This window comes from Gossypium hirsutum, chromosome A09 (genome assembly GCF_007990345.1).
Source record: "Gossypium hirsutum isolate 1008001.06 chromosome A09, Gossypium_hirsutum_v2.1, whole genome shotgun sequence".
In the NCBI taxonomy this organism is placed as follows: domain Eukaryota; kingdom Viridiplantae; phylum Streptophyta; class Magnoliopsida; order Malvales; family Malvaceae; genus Gossypium; species Gossypium hirsutum.
Window position 1 is genome coordinate 68,332,354 of NC_053432.1, and position 25,980 is coordinate 68,358,333.

A 25,980-nucleotide genomic window follows, 5' to 3' on the forward strand; every position below is an offset into this window, starting at 1 on the left:
TGTCCAATGACAAAAGCATTTTAACAGTAAAGTGACTAAAAATAACAATTAATCTAATGGAAGTGACTAAGTTAACAAAAAAAAATCAGAGACTGAAATATGAACGCATTAAAACTTAGGTGACTTTTTGAGTAGTTTACCCTTTAAAACTTTTAGAATTATTATTAAGAATTTTTTAAAAATATCAATTTGACATTTTAGTTATAATTTAGGGGCTAAATTCGTTATTAACCCTTTAAATTAGCATGCCATGTCATCCTCTTAACGGATAAGTGAGGTAACGGATAAGTGACCAAAATATAACATTTCGATAACTTTAGTGACAATTATGTAATTTTTAAAAGGTGAGCGACTAAAATGTAATTTTAATAAAAAAATTAGGGACAATTGATGTAGTTCCTCTAAATAAACCAAAAAACAGTAGAGGACTTACAAATAAATATTAATAACTTTATTTACACATAATTAATTATAAATAAATACTAAAACTCTAAACTCAGTAAGTTAAACACTAAACTTTTAAACTCAAGATCCTAAATATGAGAGTTATTAATATTTATTTATAATAGTTATGTTTAAATAAAATTATTAACATTATTAAATTTAATGATAATATATCATTTTATTATTAATTGATCATGACACCTATAAATTAGCGATAAATCAAATATTTTTTCTTTATAGTATTTTATCATAATAATAAAAATAGATGTTATCAAAATAATAAAAAATGCGGAGTTCATGAACGTACGGGAAGTAAATTTCAAAGAGATATCTAGAAATTTCAATACTATTCTTTTATTTAACATTTAATAAAGGGATTCAAACTTTTAATTTAATTGGGAGTATAACTAAATAATTTTTAACATCTTAGGCAAACTGTTCATATAGTCCTTTTAAGTTTTAAATTATTTCTCTTTTAGTCACTGAATGTTTTTTAATTTATTCACTTCCGCAAGATCAATTACAATTTGTAGTCGATTCATTGTTAAAATGCTTTTGGTCACTGGATAAATGATGGTGTGGGTTCTTTTGATTGATATAATAAAAATTTTAATCTTTAATATTTTACATATTCTATCAATTTGGTCTTAATTTTAAAATTTTATCAAATTTATCCCTCCATGTTTACATATCTTATCAATTCAATATTTAGAAGTCTTCAAAAAATAATATTAAAAACAAAATGTATTATAAAATATTAAAATATAAAAATATAAAAAAAAGTTCTACACCTGTATAAATATTTCATTATTATAAGGTGAATGCCCATTAGGACAAGAAGTTTGATTTATTTAAGATTGTGATGTTTACAATGAATAGAATTTTATATTATTTATACTTCTTATGTCTATAAATATAAATTTTAGAGAAACATTATCAATTATCATTATTGATTGACGAATAAAATGTATAATTTTTGCTTGTTCTCTCCTATGTCTCATGTTCTTTCCTCTATTTATTCTTTATTTTATAACGTGTTATCAACACGATATTTTTTTAAACTTTCTTATTCTAAAGTTATTAGACAAGATTGCTAACAAAATTATAGAAAAAATGATTCTCTTCTAAACCAAAAGATTTTGAAAAAAAAAATCCGTAACCCGCAAAGATTTAAACCCACACCCTTTTTACTCAAAAGAAATAACTCTAATCTCTCACCTAAAACACCATTTTTTCCATTATATGTGAATAAAATTTAAATAAATTAATCGGATCAAGATTCAAGAAGAAAATATCTAACTGTGGATTCAAATTCATGTCACTCTTTTTCGCTAATTAAGTTACTTGGATATTTAAAAATTTATTTTATGTTAAGAAATTTATAAATTGATTGCTATTAGAGAAAAGACACGAAAGCAAAAATCTTGAAAAGTAAGATTTTAAACCTATAGCCATAGGTATTCATTGTCGTTTTTAACCTCTCACCTAATCCAAAACCTTGAAAATTTTATGCCAAAGAAATGATAAAAGGGATTCATTTGCATATGGAAAGAAAAGAAAGCCAAGAGTTCAGAAAAGAAGAAAAATAATGGTTAAAGTAAGGGTAATATATCTAATCACTATACCTGGTATGTTTCTAAGTTTCTTCGATCTTTTCTTTATAGGATTATATTTGATATGAATCATTATTGTTACGAATATTTTCTTATTACGATAAGAAAAGAGAAATATTCAATTATTATGCATAATATTTGGATAATTAAATATTTGACAATTGAATTAATATTAAGTTTAAAGAGTCAATGTTTTTACTTTATATTGGGTCCAAACTTTAATTACTATATTGAACAAAATAGCATGAAGTTTATTATCCATACAATTTTGTTATCTTGAGTAGTAATTGTCATTAGTTGTGATTTATATTTTTAATTTGTCAAATATGGTAGATTGGAATTTTAATTCTTTAATTTATTAATTGATATATATATTGGAATTTTATTATATTATCTAGATAAATTACACTGTTTCCAATTTTGTAAATATGCATATTAAAATAGCAATTATAGCAAGTTTTATATGAAAATTTGAATTAATTGTGATCATTTGTTATAATCTTCTTTCGTCATCATCTCATGAAGGGTTGAAAGAAAAAAATTTAGCGTAAAAGATTCACTTGAATTGTGGAATGATTCGATGTACGTAAAGTTGCAAAATTATATGAGGAGAATATTAATGATGAAAACTTGTTAGATTTTTTTTCAACTTTTTATGCTTCAAATGTGCTCTTGTAGTAGTAATACCGTGAAAAGTGCTTTAAAATACATATTTCAACTAATATAATGTTTCTTTGTGATTGAATAAAATCATAAAACCCGTCCTACCAAATTTGCTCCATTCTCTAAAATAGATGTAACAATATTTAATAAATGTAAAAGGCATAATATTGAAAGTGGATGTGATAAGTGACTCTATAATAGTAAAAAGGGGTAGTCATAATAATTTTTAATGAAGATAACGTGAAAACTAATAATAGGATAGATGTTGAAATTCATATTAATAGTTCCATACTATATTTAAACTTTTAATTGTCGTGCATCTATGGTATGCTCATGTACTTTATTTAATTTTTATCATATATCTATACAAAGAAAATATTTGCTTGTGTGCATTTTGTAAAGCGATAAAATTTATTTACAACAAATACATGTAGCTTCACCTCTGATTTTTTTGATGTGAATGTTCTAAATTTGGCTGACTTCAAAGATGACATTCATAATTACCTCTAGATTTATTAATTTAATGTTTTATTTGATAGAATGTTAGTATATTTGTTTGCATGGTATTGCTTTCTGTTTGTTAGATTATAATTTAAAACTATTTGATTGCTACGAAATACGTAAGGTATGTTATTGAAATTGATATTAGATTATTTTCTATCTATTATCTTGGATGAATTTCCTAATGAAAATTTTATCTACATTTTCTCTAGTTTATACACTCTATATTAGTATGATTGAATTACATGTATAGTCAACCAGAAATTTACTAGTTCAAATATATTAATTAGTTAGCATGATCAGTTAGACTATCTCGATCAATAATAATGTGACAAATAAGGATATATATTGATATTTACTTAAAAGAAATATAGGTCCATTTATCTAGTAAGTGGATGTTTTAATATTATTTTTGTAGAAGTATCTATAAAATAATCACATGTGAGTTATTAACTCACAATTTGTCATTTGTGAGATTACTTGTTTAATTATTTGTTTAAGAACAAAACTTTCAAATTATGAAATCGATACAAGTCTTGTTAGTGTTGGTGAGTTTATTTCTTAAGTTTTCAATGATTACTGTATGCTAGATTGTCAGTACGAGTAACTACCACAAAAGCCTATTGTTTATACTAATGAAATGATTTAGCATAATTAATTATTAATTGTCTCCAATTAATAACTAAGTCATTACTTTTGACAATAATTTTTTTGTATATATATATATGATATTTTACACGAATCAACGCTTGTATGCATCATATCAATAAGTTATGATAAATACTCCCCGTTATAAATGGTTTTTGATCAAGATCCAAATACAACCCATGTTGAAATTATTTATTTGAATACGTGGTATAAGTTCAAGTTGCTTAACCACATTGTAAAAATTTGGGTATTCAGAGAAAGTTGAGAGCATATTAATTATGAGTCTCCTCTTATTATTAAATTTTTTGATGGAATTGTTGATTCAATTATGATATCATTTGGTTATTACAACTTTGATTTGATAGTTTTTCCAAATTAGGGGGAAACAAATAATAGTTGAATGAAATAATTACTTGGAATGAATTATCATTAATTAGATTATTGCAAAAAGTAATTTGAATAAAGAGTTCAGAAGAGAATTCACAAACGCATTTATTGACCTAATGAGAACAACAAAGTGTTATATACTAATTTTATCAAAAAAAAAAAGTGTTATATACTAATTGATATTTAGAATAAGACAATTTTTTAGATTTAGGATCCATTTGTATGTATAAAAGATTTTATGGAAAATGTTTTCTACATTTTTCTGTGTTTGTTTCACAGAAAATAGCTTGATCAACAGAAAATAACTTACAGGTCAACGTAAAATAAGCCATTTTTCTTGTAAAATAACTTACTCTTTTGAAGAGCGTAATTCATTTTCTGAAAAAGAGCTCATCTATAGGTAATTTTATTTTTATATAAAAAATTAACTTAAATAAATTTTAATATTGATAATAAATTTTATTTTTATTTTAAAAATATTAAAATATTATATTTTTCAATATTATTAAACATACATATTTAACTATTTATATTTTGTTATGTAATAAATTATTAATATAATTAATATAATTTATTAGTATAAATTATTTAATATTTCAATTTTATTTTAATAATAATTTTTAAAAATAATAAATTTAAATAATATTCTTCATTTAAAATATTCAATATTCAATATTCAATATTTTAATAATAACTATTTATTAAAATTATAAATATATTAATAATAAATATTTTGCAGTATAAATGTAAAAATATGCCATAAGTTTATGTACTCTTTACAAATTTACAATTTAGTCTATGTAATTGTGTCAATTTTGTTGACATTGTTAAATTTATAAAAATAATAATTCAATTGTTGATATTGTTAAATTTTGTTGTCAATTTTATTGATATCACATTTTTAAATAAAAAATACTCACTTGATAGTCATGTAATTAAAAAATGGCGTTGTAATGAACCTAAATTTAATAAAATATTTTTAATATATGTAAAAACAATGTAAAATATAAATTTATAGATATAAAATAAACTCTATTAAACAATGAAAATATAAGAAAAACTCACATGTATATTTGTTTAATTTAAAACAACTTTTATAGAGTATTTTTAAGAAATCTACCAAATAACAGAAAATATTTTACACAAATTCATCCAAACACAAGAAAAATATTAACTTCCTTAGGAAAGTAAATTATTTTTCAGAAATCATTTTCAGTGAAATAATCAAACCCTAAATGAAAGTAATAAATGTATGAAGTATGGTATATTGATTGATTCCAACAGTGAAAATTCTCGTAAAATAAAATAATAAATTAAAATAGTTTTATAGCGGAGATAGGTGCTCCGAAAGAGACCTAATATATAAATTAATTATTAAAACTCCACAAAAGATTCAGGTACCTAAATTTGAAGATGAATTACAAAAATATAGATATCTTAATAAGTCTTGTCACTACAAGAAAATATGGAATTAAAATGAAAAGTTGCCGTCAACAGTTTTGCATGCAATAATTGTATTGAGATAATGAAAGAGAATAAACATATTGAATAAGAAGTTTCTAGACTAGAAGTCCAAATTTCTAAATGAATAAAGCTAGTAGGGTATAAATGAGTAATTTTACGAAAACGAAATAAAAAAAATGAAGTTTTCTGCTAAGTCCTCACATTGCTTATGAGAAAATATAACATTATTTTGTGCTAAATGCAATAACATTTAAATATCTTATTACTCTAGGTTTGACATGTATCTAATGATTGTTGATACAACCTTCTATATGAATCATTATATAATGAATTTTATATTAAAATCTTTGAAAGATTTAGGATGTTGAAAGCTATAGAAAATTTCAAAAAATGGTTTAATTTGTTTGCATAAATATTTATTAAATTGATTTGCACATATGTTTATTATAAAAGGATTATGAAGAGAGTTTGCTATGATTATTGTTTAGATTAAAATATATTTCCCTAAAATTCTTTCTCACTTATGACCGAGAGACTTTCAAAAGAAAAATTATATAAACATTTATCAAATTTATTCAAATGATCATTTAAAAAGATAGTATTTAATATTAGAAAATATAGAAACTGAGATATTATGATGTCACGAGAGAGAGTGAATACGCGTTGTACTCTTTTTTCCTTAATCAAGGTTTTGTACTATTGGATTTTTTGTGAAGTTTTAATGAGAAAACATGCTATACGAATTATAGGATATGTGCTTTTTTTTTTCTTTCACTAAGAATTTTTTTGCCATAGGATTCTTATATTACTAAGGTTTTAACGAAACACATTATATATCGATAAACATCCAAGAAGAAGTGTTATAAACATTTTATTATTATAAAATGGATGTCTATTAGGATAAAAATTTTAAGGTAGTTTAAGACTCTAATGTCCATTAAAAATAGAACTTTATATAATTTATACTTATTATGTCTATAAATATAAACTTCAAAAAAAATATTATAAATTATTATTCTGGATTGAAGAATAAGACACATAATTCTCTTTTGTTCTCCTATTTCTCTTGTTGTTTATTGTCTTTGTTCTTTAATTGACAACATATACCAATGAGAAGTAAACTTTAAAGTTTCGTCTCGAAGCCTATTTCTCAACCATGACCAGCAAAGAGCATAAATGCAAGCAAATGGAAATCAAAGACAATTAGCGTGGAGACATGCTGAAATGAAAATGCAGTGACTGAACTAGGATACAAGGGCAATGCAATGTGACAGCTTACCTTTAGGTCCCTTACGTTGACAAGAGAGTCATCTTTGGTTTTAATATGCATTTGTTTTTTCCTTTAAGATGAGAGATACTACCTGACACCTTTATATCCCTTAGTTTCAGCAAGTGAAAATAACGATGAAGCTACCTAAATAAAAGTTGAATTTATAAGACAATAAAGGAATAAAAGCAATGAAAAAGCAGAGAAGGGGGAGGCCCTTTAGGGGAGGATGGAAGCGAGTACGATAGGGAGAAATAGTGGCGGTGGGGCGACGGCTTGGGGTTGCCAAAGAAATCCCTCTCGGAGGAGGCTACTGGGTACGTCACTGCCATTGTTGGCGGGCATTGCTATTCAAGATATGAAGTTGTAATGGTTGTTGTTGTTGTCATTGTTGGTGGGCATGACCCTCTCATAATCCCCTCCTACTATCATTGTCGTCGCGGTTGCTGAATTTGAATGGATGCTCAAATATTTATATTTTTTTTTGCAATTTTATATTACTTATATATTTATGATATTTTTGAATTTTTATGTATTTTTATTTTTGAGATTTTAAAAAAAAAAATTTAAAATTTTTTTAAGGTCAACACCAAATTAACAAAATATATAAATATTGAAGATAATTTTGTTAACTTTTTTAGAATTAAGACTAAGTTGATAGAATATGTAAAATATTAAAGGCTAAAATTGTTATTATATCAATTAAAAGAAGGTAACGTCAGCCTTCCATTCGATGGCCAAAGACATTTTCACGACGAGTTGATTACAAAATGCAATTAATCTAATGAGAGTAATTAAATTAACAAAAAAAATGGTGACCTAAATAAGAATGCCCTCAAACTTGATTAACTATTTGAATAGTTTACCCTAAAAATTTTAATGATATGTCATTATCTTATTTATTAATAATATATAGAATTATATAATTTAAAGGTGTGCTTGATTATGTACAAAACTGAAGGGATAGAAGAATATAATGGAATATAGGAAAGAAGATAAAAATGTGATTTGGTAAGAAAAAAAATGTGAGAGGAAGAAAAATAGAAAAGATGAATATTTTCATCATAATCCAAAAAACAAATCATTTAAAATTAATCAAAGTCTATTAGGAGTTCTTATAATATGTAAAGTCCTATTAAAAATGGTTTTAGATTAGTTTTTGTATATTAAAAATTTATTCAAATTATGACACGTCAAATTTGTATATTAAAAAACCCAATCTTTCCAAAAAAATTTCATTTATTTTTGAATTAATGTGTGGCTAAAAAAATTCATTAAGTCTGTATTTTTCAACCAGAAGATGGTTTAAAGATACATGGATTTTTTTGGGATGGTTAAGTTTTTTTTTATAGGTTCAGTTGGGTCATGGGTAAACTAATGGGTATGATATATTTTGTCTAAATTATCAATAACTTAAACAATATCATGATTTGAATACAATTTTAATGCATAAGGACTAATCTGGAGTAATTTTTAGTAGAGGGACTAAAATGAACTTTACTTAGTAGTATAGCAATTTTGAATAAATTTACATGCATGATAAGTACAATTATATCGATAAATTCCACGGTTTGAAAGAGATTCAATTACAATAATGTAAAACTAACTGTAACTTTTATATGATTAATATTTTGACAAGCCGACAATTGAATTTATTTCTATATTAATGTAGATCATGCATGTCAAGTTTGACATAAATTAAAAATTTCTTAAATATATATTAATATAAGTAAAGGTTAAACAATTTAAAGTAATTAGAGGTGACAACATATTTTGATCAAATCCTGGAAGGAAGCAGCAGCAACTCCACTTCCAAGCTTAATCTTCACACTAGCTAAACAACCTAACAGTTACAACTGCAAATACATTATTTTATACCACTGAACTACCAAGTATCATTGGTAACATAATTTCTTATTCATTGTATCAAACAGAGCATCCATAGCAAGAATTAGTTCACTGTTAAAACAACATAATATGCTCTTTCTCAAGTAATTTTCTTACTGTAGCCAGGTTGGTGGTGACACCAGTTGCAGTCTCATTCCGAACATAATGGTAGTAAGAACTTTCTAGGCCGGACCAAACGGGACTCAGGTCACACAACTCTAATACATTTAATCTTTTCATTTGTTTTGATTATGTTCTTATTTATATTTGGTGTTGATTTGAATTTCATTATGAATTAATTATTTTAAGTGGTGAAAAAATAGTAGATCAATGGATTAATAACTAAAATAAGTAAAAAGATGAATTTAGATCATAACTACATTAATTATTCAATTCATTATTCATAATTAGCTTAGGTGACACTACAGGAAAATAGACTTTTAGCGGCATTTTTTTTTGCCTTTAGCGGCGTTTTTAAGCGCCGCAAAAAACGTCGCTATATGTAACACCGCTAAAGACCAGGACTTTTAGCGGCGGTTGTATAAAAAATGCCGCTAAAGACCAGGACTTTTAGCGGCGCTTATATAAAAAACGCTGCTAAAGACCAGGACTTTTAGCGGCGCTTTTATAAAAAAGCCACTATAGAACAGGACTTTTAACGGCGTTTTTTAAAAAAGCGCCGCTAAATGTCCTGGTCTTTAGTGGCGCTTTTTATAAAAGCGCCGCTAATTTGCCCAGTTTTGCAATATGTATTTTGCACCTATATCCAACCCTCCTGCAAGAAATTCAACCAAAAACAGCAAATATACTATGAAATCCAACCAAAACCCGCAAATTTAAATAATACAAAATTATACGAGAAATATATTATATAAATTGTAAATGAATATTCTAAATATTCTTATAATAATATTAAAAGTTACAAGAAAACAAATGTCTAAGATGGCGGATTTTGAAATTGCTGGAACATAGTAATCATAGACTGAAGCTGTAGCTGGAGTTCATTGTATTTTCTGTTCTGCTCCGCCTCCCTCGCTGCTGCCTCCGCTCTAAGTTGAGAAATTTGCTCATCTGTGCTAGCTTGTATCTGAACTATCTGATCTTTTAGCCTCTGAACTTCAGCTTGACTTTGACTCCCGGAAGGCATGTATTAGTGCGAGGTGGATCCAAAATATTGGGTCGGGTTAACACCAGATCCTTGAAATCTAACCCGACCATACCTTTCAGGACCCAAAACTTCATTAATAATCCTGTTATCAATATCCTCAAAATTAACAGAACTATCAGTCGAAGCAGTCGCTTCATACTCTGCCTTCTTATCTTTTAGTTTCTCCTAATAAATCAGTCAAAGAGTTAGAAACGAAATATACAATAAAAAGGAATACAACATAACATTATTTAAAATTAAACTAATAAAAATGATGAATTAAAACATTATAATTAAATATTATAAATATTTATAATGAATCAAATTTTATTAAGTAAATATACCATAATTTCTGCAGCCTCAGATGTCATCGGAGTTCCATCTTTTTTCCTGTGCATAATGTCAAAAAGCTGAAGGCGTCCAACTTTTTGACCAGACGAGGCTTCCTACAATATAGTAGTAAAAGTATTATTTAATAGTAAAATGTCATTAATACTTGATAGAATTAATAAATCCATAGTACCGCGGCCTGAGCTACACAAGCAAAACTTCTTGACCCTGCTGTGTGCGTAAATTTTTGTTTTTGCCTGCTGCTTGTTCCAACTCGCTCACGGTCCTACATAATGAAATTATTATTACGTATATAGTAAATACTATAAACCGAAAAATTTATAAGAGTTTGCAAGTACATAATACCTCTCCTTTCTTCGAATTCCAAAATCGAACCGCATCTTTCCATTGGTACCTCAGCATTCCCGGTGGGACATTTTGTAATTTTTCTTCGAGGCTTATGGGTTTTTTAAAATATTCTTTTTTCAAACTGCTTTTATGGTCTCTCTATTTTTTACCCAATGCCTTATTGATATAGGCATCAAAGACCTCTAAAGCAAACCTCTCCTAAAAAACACAAGTTTAAGAATTAAATATAAATGAAACTTAAACCAAAGTATTATAAATTACATTAACGTTTTGTTACCTTAATATTAGAGAGAGCTTGATTTTTATTGCTATCAGGCATGTTATGCCATGATTCGTAGTTGATGGGCAACATATTGGCATTTCGTGCTATAATTCCCAAATAGCCTGCTAAAAGTCGAGCTTCTTGTCCAACAGGCTGACCATGGCTGTTTCTAGTTACTTTGACACGCTCGACAGAATTTAAGTTATATAAATCTGTTAGGAGCGTACGTCCTCGACCTCTACGCGTCCCACCATTTTCAGTTGAAAAATAATATATTATTACTATATTGAAATTTAAAAATAAATCAGTAATAAAATTTAATACAATTTGTAAAATAAACTTAACATTACTTTGAAATTCCACAGACACGTCAAGTGTCTCCGGCACGGTTGAAGATCCAACAACTGTCTGCTGTTCAGTACTTACTTCTTCCGAATTTGTAGTATTCTGTACAATACTAAGATCTCTTAATCTTCTTCTAGGCATTTTTCCTGCAACACATAAAATAGTTAAAATTTTAGTAAGAAATAACAACAATAGTAAATATAAAATAGTTAAATTATATAACATGACCAATGTTAAAATTATAACATTACATATAAATAAAAATCATAAAATCTTACTACATCATAAATCGTAAATATCTTCGTCCACATCCTGACGAACCCATTGAAATTGTGTACTAGTACTAGGGATATTTTCATTTAAGTTCTGTTCTGGAAAAGGAAAAATTTCTGATCTTTCAACGATGTCATCTCTACTTTCATTCCCCATGTCAAATAAGTCTCTAGGGGTGTTTCGGAGTACAACGTACCAACCCTCATCAATTGGATCTCTCGAGTAAAAAACTTGTTTAACTTGAGAAGAAAATGCATACGGCTCGTCTATCAAATGTTCTCCAGTGTGAATTAATCGAGAGAAATTCACCATTGTAAAACCAAACTGATCATTTTTAATTCCGCGAGCAGTATTAGCATCAGCCCAATCACATCGAAATAAGACAACTTTCCATTTTCCATAGTAATCCAACTCAATAATGTCAGTTAGAAGTCCGTAATACTCTACATTTCCCTCGACAGGATTACTGTCCCTAGCACTAGCGTAACTTGTAATTAAAGAATTAACAACTACTCCACAATTTTGAGTTCTCTTCAATCTCTCGCGATATTTGGTATGAAATCTAAATCCATTCATGATGAAACCACTATATTTTTTTACTACTCGATTCGGACCTTAGGAAAGCCATTTAACTTCGTCATTAACGACATTCCCACTCCAAACCTATTGAATCAAAAGTAAATTGAGTAATTGTAAATATTATGAGAAAACATTATTATTTGCCAATAAAATGTTGAGTTGCATACCGTTTGGCTTAACCATTCATGAAAAGATTCTGCGAATAACCTATTAATCTCGCGATGTTGTAATCTTCATGAGCGTGAATGAGATCTTAAGACTTGTTTGTACTCACTATGTTAAAAACATGTTTAATTCGTTAAAAAATAAACAAATAAAAAAAAGATGAATATTTATCATATTCTAGAACTTACTTGCGTAATTGTTCAAGTGTATCGTGGTGGAAAAGAACATATCTATGTGCTTGTATCCAAGATCGGTCATCTAATTCTGCAATTTCAACTTTGCCGATTGGTTCTCCATAACTTTGAAATAAATAAGTTTCGGCCAAGCTAGGATCATTGAGTCCGGCATTTCTACTTGATCTATTCAATCTTGTTTCAACATCTTTTAAATATCTAGAACAGAATGTCATACACTCCTCTGCCAAGTAGTCTTCAGCAATTGATCCTTCTGGATAACGTTTGTTAGGGCAATAAGACTTCAATTTGCTTAGGAACCTAAACACCATATACAACATTATCAAAACTGGTAACTATAGGTATAAAGGTGAATACCTTTGAAATAAATTAGCACCTTTCAATTGGATACATCCAACGATAGAAAACCGGCCCACCAATTATTGCTTCACGAGGGAGATGAATGACAAGATGCACCATAATAGTGAAGAAGGAAGGTGGAAAGATCTTCTTCAAATTGCATAATGTCAAAGCAGCTCGATCTTGTACTTTTTCAAGTTCTTCAACATTCAGAACTTTGCCACAAATTGCTTTCATTATATTGGACAATTCAATTATACAGGACGTTACCTTTTTTGACATACAGCACCGTAAAGCAACTGGAAGTAGATCTTGCATCAAGATGTGATAGTCATGTGATTTTAATGAATATAGTCTTCGATCTTTAAGACTTACACATCGAGATATATTTGATGCATACGCATCCGGAACCTTTATATCCTTCAACACCGTGCAGAACATATCTTTCTCTTCCTTTGACATTGCAAAAATTGTAGGCGACAACCAATATTTTCCATTAGGACGTACTTGGGGATGAAGATCACGCCTAATTCCCATGTGAACTAAATCAAGTCGACTCTGAAGATTATCTTTTGATTTACCATCGACGTTCAAAATTGTCTGGATGATGTTCTCGCAGACATTCTTCTCAATATGCATCACATCAAGATTGTGGCGTAATATGTGATGCTCCCAATAAGGCAACTCAAAAAAATACTTCTTTTCTTCCACAAGTCCGCCTCATTAGGGTCATCCTCCTCGTTAGATTCATCATCAGATTCATCCCTAGATCGTCTATTTGTTTACCTGTTAGATGGTTGATTCAGCTTCCCGTAACTGAAATCCATATCTTTTAACATTAATAAGATTTCAGATCCAATGGTCTGCTTAGGAGCTTTTTTCAACTCTTCAGTACCGTCAAATAAAGCCCTCTAAAATCTATAGCTATGATTTTCATCTAACCACCGACGATGCCCCATATAGAGGTGATCATGGGCCGGGTCGGGCCGGGTTCGGGCCGGGCCCATACAAATTTTTAGGCCCGTCTACTAGACCCGGGCCCAGCCCGGCCCGAAATATGGGCCTAAAATTTTGCCCAAGCCCGGCCCAAAATAAAATTACTAAGCCCGAGCCCGGCCCGGCCCGGCCCGGCCCATATTAAATTTTTTTTATTTCATTAAATAAAAAAATTTAAAAATATAATAAATCAAATATATTTAAAAACATAAAAACAAATATTAAAACAAATAAAAATAAAACTAAAACAATTCTTAAAATAATACACAAATTAATAATATAATAAAAAATGGTTATATTAAAAATTTAAAATAATTAAAAATAAAATAAAAAAATATATATTAATATATAATTCGGGCCGGGCCGGGCCCGGGCCAAAAAACTCTTACCCGAGGCCCGGCCCGTTTTCTAAACGGGCCTCATTTTTTTGCCCAAGCCCATTTTTCGGGCCTATATTTTTACCCAAACCCTCCCATTTTTCGGGCGGGTCTTCGGGCCGGGCCGGGCCGCCCAGCCCATGATCAGCTCTAGCCCCATATAGCAGAACTTTTTCCCATTATATAACCACTGTGAACACGTTTGAGCAGCACAACAAGGACAAGCATAACGTCCTCTGGTACTCCAACCAGATAAATTCGCATATGCCGGGAAATCATTAATTGTCCACAACAAAGCAGCACGTAGGTAAAAGTTCTCCTTCATCAATACATCATACGTCTCAACACCCGCCCATAATTATTTTAACTCTTCAATAAGTAGCTGCAGATATATGTCAATATCATTTTTGGGGCCTTTCTCCCCAGGGATAATCATAGATAATATCAAAGAAGATTGCTTCATGCAAAGCCATGGAGGCAAATTATAAGGAACAAGGACCACAGGCCAAGTACTGTACGAGGTGCTCATGATTTTAAAAGGATTAAATCCGTCAGATGCTAACCCGAGCCTTACACTCCGAAGATCACTTGCAAAGCTTAGAAATTTATTGTCAAATGATTTCCATGCTAAAGAATCTGCACGATGCCTTAATAATCCATCATCCATTCGTTGATCATGATGCCACGTCATAAACTCGGCTGTCTTTGACGACATGAATAGCCTTTGAAGCCTTGGGATTAGCGGGAAATAACGCAAAATCTTGTTCGGCTTCCTTATTGACTGTGGCCCATATTCATCCCCATTAACATCTTTTGCATCTCTATTCATCCAACGAGATTTACCGCAAACATGACAAGATTGTTGATTTCTCCGATCACCCCAATACAACATGCAATCATTTGGGCAACTATGAATTTTGTTGTACCCAAGGCCTAAATCTTTTATCACTGTAACAGCCAAATTTTTCAGTGGTGTCGGAAACAGTGATTCGAGATCACTAAATCTGACGAGTAAGTTTAGAAATTTTAACAAATAATAATTATAGGCCAAGCGCGAACTTAAAAGAATTATTTTTAATTAGTGAATTTTGCGATTTTAAAAGAATTAATCAGGTAAATTTGGTTGAAAACGAGGTATCGAGACCTCAGATTTATAAATCGAGCCATAAATATTTTTATAAATATTTATGGAGTGTTATTAAGTTAGTATTAAAGTATTGTTAGAAAATTTTAACGTTTGGTTAGTCAATTAATTAAAAAGGACTAAATTGAAAATAGTGCGAAATTTATTAAATTGTGATTAAATAGTTTAAGTGATTAAAAAGGAGGGATTTAAAAGGAAATTGGACCCAAATTGTATGGGCTGGACGGTTGGGCAAGAAAATCAGCAAAAAAGACAAGGAGAAACAAGGGCAAAATGGGAAATTTTACAAATTAAACATATAAAACAAGACAAATTTGAAAAATCTAGAGATATCATCATTTTTCTTCAGAAAAAACGCCATGGGAGGTCTGAAAGCTGCTGGTTTTTCATACTTTGACATATGTGAGTTCAATTCTTACCCTTTTCTTTGAGATTTTTATGTTTTTGTGACTTTTACAATTAGGTCCAAGTGTTTAATTCATTAGTTTTTGATTTTATGAACAAATTTAAAAGCTATCATTGATAAGTGTTAGCTGTTTATGATGAAATAAAATGAATTTGAAGCTTTGATTTTGTTGTTTGATGATTTTATCAAGTAATTTCAATAGAAATTGATTTTAGGACCTAATTGTGAAAAAGTTGTGAATTAAGGTTTAGTGTTAAAATTCTGATTTTTAAAGATTGTGTAATAGTTTAAAATAATAGAATAAAATGTTAATTGAGAAAAATTAGCTTAATAGATGGGCTAATTGAGCAAGGACTGAATTGTATGACCTTTGAAATTTAGAGGAAAAATGGTAATAAACATCTTGAACTAAAACAATATTGGACAGTAGAAGTAGACTAAATTTGAAAAATCACCATAAATTGTAGAAATCGAATTAGAAGATGAATAAAATATGAAATTAAAGCTTATCGAGTCTAGTTTTTCATAGAAGAAACGGTGTAAGCAATGAATTTGTAAATTATGAGATATAATGAATTTTGTGAGATAATGTTAGAATGAATTCGGGTTCCCCTTTTTTGACTTTGGAAAATCACCAAAAATTGGAGAAAATTAATTAGAGTCTCAAATTTATATGCTTAGAATTCTTAATGAGTCTATTTTCAATAGAAATCAATGGGAACATTATCCGAGTTTTGTACTGTGATATAATTAATTTTTAGTGAAGAGAGGTTAGAACTATTGGATAGTGAAACAGGGGAAACTTAAATGAATAAACTGTACTAATTAGCTAAACCAAAAATTCTTAAAATTTTATGGTGGAATGATATGTGAGTCTAGTTTTAGGGAAAATTTACGGATCTTAATTTTGAGCTCTTTAGATCGAATTATAAATAATTGAGTGACTATGACTCGTGTGAACAGATTGATGTGAGCATTAATAAGTAAATTGTGAAATCGTACTTAAAAGAATGTTATATACATTAAGGATGTGGAATGGAGAGGAGGAGGAGGAAAAATATATATGAATATTCAGTTAGCATAGCTAATTTGCATGTTTTAAGCTCATGGACTAAATTGAATAAAAGTAAAACTTTAGGGGGCAATTTTGTAAAAATGTCAAAAATGAATAAATTGAAGGGAATAAATTGTTTTATTATCTAAATTAATAAATTGAATGAAATTATCAATTTAAGATTGGGTGAAATTTGGGAAAATGGTAAATTACCAATATGCCCCTAAATCTTGGTATTTCTGCAATTTAGTCAGGTAGGTTCGGATACCCTGAATGAGCATGTAAATATGAAAATTTAAGTATTGTATCGTATTTTATATGATATTTTGAATTGAATATATGAAAAGGATGTTACATGAAACATGAAAATGAATACTAAATAATATAAATTAATTGAAGTTATTCTGAAAATTTCGGTAATGCCTCGTATCCTATCCCGGTCTCAGGTACGGGTATGGGGTATTACATTTAATGGTATCAGAGCTAAGGTTTAGCCGGTTCTCGGATCGAACGTAGCATATGTGAAGTCTAGAAATACATGCCATTATATAACTTGTGATAAGATAATGTAATATCTTCCAACTCTACTGAGATTTATTTTACTTAAAGATAGAGATACTTTCCCAACCGAGCTAATTACGATAATGATAAAAGAGATACTCAAATATATGAGCAAAAGTAGATTATGATGAGTCGGAACTCATAAAGGTATGAATAAATGTTATATTTAAATTTATGTGTATAGTAAGTAAAATTTTAAGGTAAGTATTAATATTGAATTGAATTTGTATGGATATATGTGATTGATGTGGAAATAGAATTTTGGATATATGTTATATTTGAAAATTTTATTGATTGGGAATGTGATGAAATTGATATGAATATGTGATTAATTGAAATGTGTATTGATTGGAAACTGGAAAGTGAATTGAATACCCTATTAACTGTACTGGACTGAGTCGGATATAGTTGGCATGCCATAGGATTTTGAGAAGGGATTTGGAGATGAGATTTGGATATGCTGATGTTTATATTTTGAGAAGGCACTTTGTGCTATTCTGGTGTGTTTTGGATGGATTATATTATTCTGGTGTGTTTGGGAGGATTATATGATACTGATGTGTTTTGGAGGATTATATTGGTGTGTTTTGGTTGGACATTTTGGTGTGTTTGGATGGAATCCGTGTATCCGCCAAAGTCCGAGTCTTGTTAATAGGGGTAAATATGAATATTAAGTGAAATTGAAATGAGAATTGAATTCCCTATTAACTTGTCGGACTAGTCGGATATAATTGGCATGCCATAGGAACTGGAAGTGTACGGGATTTGTCGGCTATACTGATCAGGCACTTTATATGTCGTATTTCAGGCACCTTGTGTGTCGTATCAGGCACCTCATGTGTCGTTTCAGGCACTTATGTGTCATATACTGATCAGGTACTACGTACCGTTTTAGGCACAATGTGCCGTACTGGTGTGTTTGGTTGGATCCGTGTATCCGTCTGAGTCCGAGTTATGTTAATAGGGTTGAGTAAATGAAATGAGAAAATCGAATGAATTTGATCGAATAAATTATTGAAAGTGTGAAAAAGTGGAATTATGAAAAGAAATGTGAATTGTGAATTGAAATAGAGATATGAGATTGAAAGCTTGAACCAAAGGTTCATGAATTGATTAAAGATAATATAGATGATATATGATGCCATTTGATGAAAGACTATTGCCGAGATATGAAATTAAATCATAATTAACACATATGACTTATATTGTTACATGTTTGATGTCTATTATTTATTATAGTATTTATAATTTGAATTATGGTAATACCACTGAGTACAAACATGCTCAACATACGATTATATTATTATAATTCAAATTATTTATTATTATTAAGTGTTAAATCTCTATTACTCCATATGGGATTCAATTCTATTATGTTTGGAAAAAGAAGTCGATGGTGAAACTTACATGAGACTATTCTTCTGTCTCTTCCGGTTTTCTCTGAGAAATCATTTGGATATTTATTATTATTTTCGTATGAGTTATGTTCTCGGATTTCTGGTATGGTATCGTATTTTGGAGTTCTTTATCTCGGTTTTCCTACCACTCTTATTTCGTAAATTATCGATCATGATTTATCCTTAAAGTATGTTCTTTGGTTTATGATGACTATGTCTATTATGATAAGACTATCCGTGTCTGTTTGGCATGTCTACGATGTTATGTGCCCAACATGTTTAATTAAGTAAATTTTATTCAAAACTGAATAAGTGTGTGTTTATGTACACTTGGTTGAATAAGTATGATTAGTAAGTTCATATGGCTAAATTTAATGTTGTGATATGAAAATTTCATGAATGATATAGTATATTATTGCATATGAATGTCATTAAACTGTGATAGTTGTAAAATGATATTTGAATAAAATTACAAATTAAGTGGAACAACGGATTTGAGTACTTTCGTTCAGTGGCTAAGACGAATTGACAGAAAAGACCACGGTTGGACCATGGCATCAATGTGATATGTGATCTGTGTAAGACCATAGCTGGGCTATGGCATCAGAGATATGTGATTACATGCTTCCGTATAAGACCATATCTGGGATATGGCATCAGTGTGATATGTGATTCGTGTAAGACCATGGCTGGGCTATGGCTACGGTGTGTGATATGTGACTATGTGCAAGACCATAGTTTTACTATGGCATGATGAAAACAAAGTACTCAATTCCGAAATGGTTCCTTAAATTGATTAAGAAAGGTAAGTGATAAATGGACTTAAAAGATTGAAATTGATTAAATGTTGATATTGAGCTAAACTAAGTGAATTCATTGTTTGAAATTGTAGATGGCAGAAAATATTGATAGACTATATAAGTGTATAAATTTTCTTGAAGTGAATTATGTGAAAACGATGATGTTATGTATGAATGTCAAGTCATATGTGTGTAGTTATGAGAGTTAAGTTAGAGGCTTTACGACCTCACCCCCTTACCAGAGTTGTAATTATGAGGGAATAAGTGAGATTTTAATGATATGCTCTGACACTGTATGCTACAGTCTAAAGGTTATTGGGAAGAGATGTTTGAGATTAATTCGGTTGTGATTCTGAGAAATTTTGTGGAAGTTTTTCATTAGAGTTGAAAGTAACTTTTTCTGGTAAGATTTTCGGGGACGAAAATCCCTAAAGGGGGGAGAGTTGTAACAGCCAAATTTTTCAATAGTGTCGGAAACAATGATTCGAGATCACTAAATTCGACGAGTAAGTTTAGAAATTTTAACAAATAATAATTATAGGCCAAGCGCGAACTTAAAAGAATTATTTTTAATTAGTGAATTTTGCGATTTTAAAAGAATTAATCAAGTAAATTTGGTTAAAAACGAGGTATTGAGACCTCGGATTTATAAACCGAACCATAAATATTTTTATAAATATTTATGGAGTGTTATTAAGTTAGTATTAAAGTTTCGTTAGAAAATTTTAATGTTTGGTTAGTCAATTAATTAAAAATGACTAAATTGAAAATAGTACGAAATTTATTAAATTGTGATTAAATAGTTTAAGTGATTAAAAAGGAGGGATTTAAAAGAAAATTGGACCCAAATTGTATGGGCTGGACGGTTGGGCAAGAAAATCAGCAAAAAAGACAAGGAGAAACAAGGGCAAAATGGGAAATTTTACAAATTAAACATATAAAACAAGACAAATTTGAAAAATCTAGAGATATCATCATTTTTCTTCAGCAAAAACGCCATGGGAGGTCTGAAAGCTGCTAGTTTTTCATACTTTGACATATGTGAGTTCAATTCTTACCCTCTTCTTTGAGATTTTTATGTTTTTGTGACTTTTACAATTAGGTCCAAGTGTTTAATTCATTAGCTTTTGATTTTATGAACAAAATTAAAAGCTATCATTGATAAGTGTTAGCTGTCTATGATGAAATAAAATGAATTTGAAGCTTTGATTTTGTTGTTTGATGATTTTATCAAGTAATTTCAATAGAAATTGATTTTAGGACCTAATTGTGAAAAAGTTGTGAATTAAGGTTTAGTGTTAAAATTCTGATTTTTAAAGATTGTGTAATAGTTTAAAATGATGGAATAAAATGTTAATTGAGAAAAATTAGCTTAATAGATGGGCTAATTGAGCAAGGACTGAATTGTATGACCTTTGAAATTTAGAGGAAAAATGGTAATAAACATCTTGAACTAAAACAATATTGGACAGTAGAAGTAGACTAACTTTGAAAAATCACCATAAATTGTAGAAATCGAATTAGAAGATGAATAAAATATGAAATTAAAGCTTATCGAGTCTAGTTTTTCATAGAAGAAACGGTGTAAGTAATGGATTTGTAAATTATGAGATATAATGAATTTTGTGAGATAATGTTAGAATGAATTCGGGTTCCCCTTTTTTGACTTTGGAAAATCACCAAAAATTGGAGAAAATTAATTAGAGTCTCAAATTTATATGCTTAGAATTCTTAATGAGTCTATTTTCAATAGAAATCAATGGGAACATTATCCGAGTTTTGTACTGTGATATAATTAATTTTTAGTGAAGAGAGGTTAGAACTGTTGGATAGTGAAACAGGGGAAACTTAAATGAATAAACTGTACTAATTGGCTAAACCAAAAATTCTTAAAGTTTTATGGTGGAATGATATGTGAGTCTAGTTTTAGGGAAAATTTACGGATCTTAATTTTGAGCTCTGTAGCTCGAATTATAAATAATTGAGTGACTATGACTCGTGTGAACAGATTGATGTGAGCATTAATAAGTAAATTGTGAAATCATACTTAAAAGAATGTTATATACATTAAGGATGTGGAATGGAGAGGAGGAGGAGGAAAAATATATATGAATATTCAGTTAGCATAGCTAATTTGCATGTTTTAAGCTCATGGACTAAATTGAATAAAAGTAAAACTTTAAGGGGCAATTTTGTAAAAATGTCAAAAATGACTAAATTGAAGGGAATAAATTGTTTTATTATCTAAATTAATAAATTGAATGAAATTATCAATTTAAGATTGGATGAAATTTGGAAAAATGGTAAATTACCAATATGCCCCTAAATCTTGGTATTTCTGCAATTTAGTCAGGTAGGTTCGGATACCCTGAATGAGCATGTAAATATGAAAATTTAAGTATTGTATCGCATTTTATATGATATTTTGAATTGAATATATGAAAAGGATGTTACATGAAACATGAAAATGAATACTAAATAATATAAATTAATTGAAATTATTCTGAAAATTTCGGTAATGCCTCGTATCCTATCCCAGCCTCAGGTACGGGTATGGGGTATTACAATCACTTTCTTCATGTCTTTACATGATTGAGGGATTTTTTGCAAATGGGAACATTTCTCTCAAGAGCTTTAACAGCATTGTCAAAGAGTTTCCGGTCCACCCTCCCAAACATTTTAAGTGGAAAAGGCGAATACAGAATGACATTTTCGAAAATTTTGATCCCTCATAAAGTTCTTCATTCATTTCACCAAGTAACATGTAGAACTTCACCGCTTCTTCATTCGGTTGTTCATCCGGTACACTTCTTCTCGTTTCCATAAAAGTATTCCCACCGATATTATAATCATCAGATGCAACATAGTTTGGTGGAAATGATTGGAAACCTTTACTCCGCATATTAAATGCATCTCGCATCATACCTTCCATGTCATCTTCTCTAACATACTGACGGTAACCACTATAAGGATAACCTGGATTAATCGTCGAAGAGGCTCCACTAGGTGTACACTCTCCATGGAAAATCCATTTTTTATACCCTCGAATGAAGCCATCAACAATTAGATGTTCGTAGACAACTTCACGGTAATGCCAATAGATATTGCCACACTTCTTACACGGGCAAAGAATCATATTCTCTTGGCTTGAATTGTGAAATGCAAAATCTAAAAAAGATTGCACTACATTTTGATACTCGTTGCTTGCCCTTGAGAAATTCATCCAAGTCCTATCCATTTCGTAGTTGTTGAATTCTAAAGTTAGCAATAAGTTACACGGGTAAGTTGTTTATTATGTAAGTCTTGATATGATATATTTTTATGTTTTATGTAAGTTATGTAGATTATGTAAGTTATGAAATTTGAACTTTAAACTATATGCTTTTAAGGAAATTATTAGATTAAACTACATGTATTTGTTAAGTTATGTAAGTTGTTATGTACGTTATGTGAGTTATGTAAATTATGTAAGTTATGTGAGTTATGTAAGTTGTTATGTAAATTATGTAAGTTATGTGAGTTATGTAAGTTGGTATGTAAATTATGTAAGTTATATAAGTTATGTAAGTTATGTAATTTATTTAAGTAATGATCAAAATTAATACTATTTTGATAAAAATTAGTTATAACTTTTAAAGACATTTAAAAATATTAAATATTAAAATCAGACATTATTAATATAAAAAATAGTAATTTGAATATAATAATATCAAAAAAGAATCGTAGTTTAATTTTTATAAGTAAATTGGAAATAAATTAAGGTTATATAAATATTCCATAGTAAATGAGCTCGATAGAACATTTTCCAAGTCTTTTTGAATTTTTTAAGATTCATCATACGTGGCGTTGTTGCACCTAAGGAGGATCCATTATATCTTACAGCTCGATATAAGGCAACCTGTCAGGTTTCCAGTCTATATACTTTGAATCTTTAAAATATTTAAAATAAGGTTGGAGAGAAGGTCAGGTATTATTGTAATTTTAATGGACAAGCAAGCTACATGGTAATAAATATTCAATAGTAAATGAGCTCGATAGAACTTTTTTCAAGTCTTTTTTAATTTTTTATGATTCATCATACGTGACGTTGTTACACCTAGGGAGGATCCATTATATCTTACAGCTCGATATAAGGCAACCCGTCAGGTTTCCAGCCTATATACTTTGAATCTTTAAAATATTTAAAATAAGGTTGGAGAGAAGGTCAGGTATTGTTGTAATTTTAATGGACAAGCAAGCTACATGGTAATAAAATTAATTCATACTTATTCATACTCCACTCTCACCGCAAACAGAGGCTGGAGTAAAAAAAGTAATATTTGTTAAGTAATTTAAAGTGAAAATGCATAGAAATAAGGAAAAAATTTAGCAACGAAATCTGTACCTAGAACAGATGTCAATGGATGTGGTATATTTAGTTGCACCAAATATTAATTCAGGTGCTCGATAGTACCTAGAACAGATGTAAGATTATAAGAGTAGCACCAAATATATTTCAGTTTAAGCAAATATAAAAACTTTATCTATATCAGTACCAAATATTAATTCGAAGATTAAATGGCAGCTTCAGTTGAACCAATAGTTGCAGGAGGAGCAGGAAGTAGTAACTGAAATACATAGAACATTAATTCACTAATACAGACACATGGAACTATATCCTAAAAGTCAAAACACAAGGAATTAAAGTATATGTACCATATTTAGTATACAATATAATTTTACTTCATATATATTACTTCATATAATTATTATAGTAATAATTAAATTTATTAAAAATCGTCATAGTACCATGTTTAGGAGCTAGTCGTTAGAACTCACTTGCTCTTTCCTTCTTCAATCCTTCTTTAATCTTTATCACCGTTGCTTATATTTTGAGTGGGAATCTGAAATAACACAATCCTTTTATCTTTAATTATCAATACAAAAAATATTAATTATAAAATAAAGATTTTTGGAAGGAACTTAATGCTTGAAATTAGTTAAAGAAAATACAATAGAGACAAGCTAAGCATTTTGTTATTAGTTGGTAGGACAGATGAGTTATTTATTTTTGTAAAATACATCGAATGGGCCGTACTTGTGTTTGTGTGATTATTATTTCAATTGGGCCTCTGTGAATAACGAATTTAAATATATGAATCAATTCACAAATTTTGTTATTATTTAGTTTTATAATTTATTTTAATAAATTCAAATATTTTTAGAATATAACTATTGTGAATTTAGATATTAGAGATGGAAAAAGAAAATACTAATAAATCTATTGTGGTCTCTATTATAAGCTAAGAGTTGAACTAGTAATTGCAAGTAGTAGTTAATATTAGAAAATTTATCTGAATTTTAGATTACAATCTGAAAGAATAACCTCAATTATAGGCTGACTACTGGAGTATCCACTAACACATAAAAGGCCCCATATACATATAAAAAACACACTATAGATTTAACATTTTGACTTTTCCTTTTTATTCAAATAGCAAGTTAACTAAACATTCCCACCTAGAAAAACCACCAAAGCTAAACCGCTAAAGATTTTAAAATGGCAAACTAGCATGTGCATTGAGAGCCTATAGCTTTGGACATGGATACTTCAAGGAAAATGAATAGTAGAGATCGGAGTAACATACGTAGCATGTGCATTGAGAACAATAAATGTGATGAACACTGTCAGATCATCAGTTCTATATAGCTATGTCGTGAATGCAGAGTAGATAATGCTTTTGCCCGCAGATGGAAGTTTCATTTGCAAAATCAGAATAACCACTGCTTAGTGAAATATACAGCAACGAGGCTTAATAAATTAATAGTATAAGGCCACTTTCTTTAAAGATTAAAATTTTTAGATCCTTGTTCTCTATTAAAAGATATCTGTATGAACAAAAAAGGTAAAATAGAAGAGCAACCTTCATGTCGAGCTTCAATTTTAATGACTTTTACTCTAAAGAACACGAAGAGGTTTTGGGTGTATAAATTTGACCTGCATACTTGATGTAATGAAAGAAGCCCAAAGGAAACATTGGTTAATGAAACCAAATCATAGCTCTCATCAAACTGAAACTCAACTTTAGGTAACAAGTGATGGCCTTATAAATTTATGCAAAGATAAAGAGTTAAACCAGTGAATAAATGGCAAACAAAAAAAGAAGAAGAAAATAATGTAATGATAAGTTTTGTTGCAGACCCTGTATGCTCGATTAAAAGTCTCTTACTCCATCACCAATGGTGAACAAGCGGATTGCTCTGTAGTTCCTCAGGCTCCGTTTCACCAAAATGGCATATATATCAACAAATGCAAGAGACAAACTCCACAAACTTTGCAAGCCAACAGCAAGAACAAGGTAGCTGATGCATTGGAATCATCAAATATT

General features: G+C 29.3%; 2 protein-coding genes across 2 annotated transcripts; both read right to left on the reverse strand.

Annotated features, from left to right (window-relative positions):
- Nucleotides 1-9,717: 9,717 nt before the first annotated feature.
- On the reverse strand, nucleotides 9,718-10,918 carry LOC107888204 (uncharacterized). The gene is made up of 4 exons (XM_041076523.1): nucleotides 10,718-10,918; nucleotides 10,545-10,637; nucleotides 10,366-10,467; nucleotides 9,718-10,207 (listed from the first exon to the last, which is right to left on the reverse strand). Exons 1-4 carry the CDS (start codon nucleotides 10,772-10,774, stop codon nucleotides 10,025-10,027), a joined length of 435 nt encoding a protein of 144 aa, XP_040932457.1. The 5' UTR covers nucleotides 10,775-10,918; the 3' UTR covers nucleotides 9,718-10,024.
- Nucleotides 10,919-22,096: 11,178 nt separating this feature from the next.
- LOC107889298 (uncharacterized) lies at nucleotides 22,097-24,219 on the reverse strand. The gene is made up of 3 exons (XM_041076524.1): nucleotides 24,148-24,219; nucleotides 23,997-24,065; nucleotides 22,097-22,842 (listed from the first exon to the last, which is right to left on the reverse strand). Exon 3 carries the CDS (start codon nucleotides 22,833-22,835, stop codon nucleotides 22,197-22,199), a length of 639 nt encoding a protein of 212 aa, XP_040932458.1. The 5' UTR covers nucleotides 22,836-22,842; nucleotides 23,997-24,065; nucleotides 24,148-24,219; the 3' UTR covers nucleotides 22,097-22,196.
- Between the last annotated feature and the right edge of the window lie 1,761 nt (nucleotides 24,220-25,980).

Bases quoted from the DNA above. Each gene is read 5' to 3' on its own strand.
- LOC107888204 (XM_041076523.1), bottom strand. From the start codon at position 10,774: ATGCTGAGGTACCAATGGAAAGATGCGGTTCGATTTTGGAATTCGAAG. The intron at 10,468-10,544 runs GTACTATGGATT...ACTATATTGTAG, and splicing joins CTTGTGTAGCTCAGGCCGCG to GAAGCCTCGTCTGGTCAAAA. The intron at 10,208-10,365 runs GTATATTTACTT...CTGATTTATTAG, and splicing joins CTGAGGCTGCAGAAATTATG to GAGAAACTAAAAGATAAGAA.
- LOC107889298 (XM_041076524.1), bottom strand. From the start codon at position 22,835: ATGAATTTCTCAAGGGCAAGCAACGAGTATCAAAATGTAGTGCAATCT.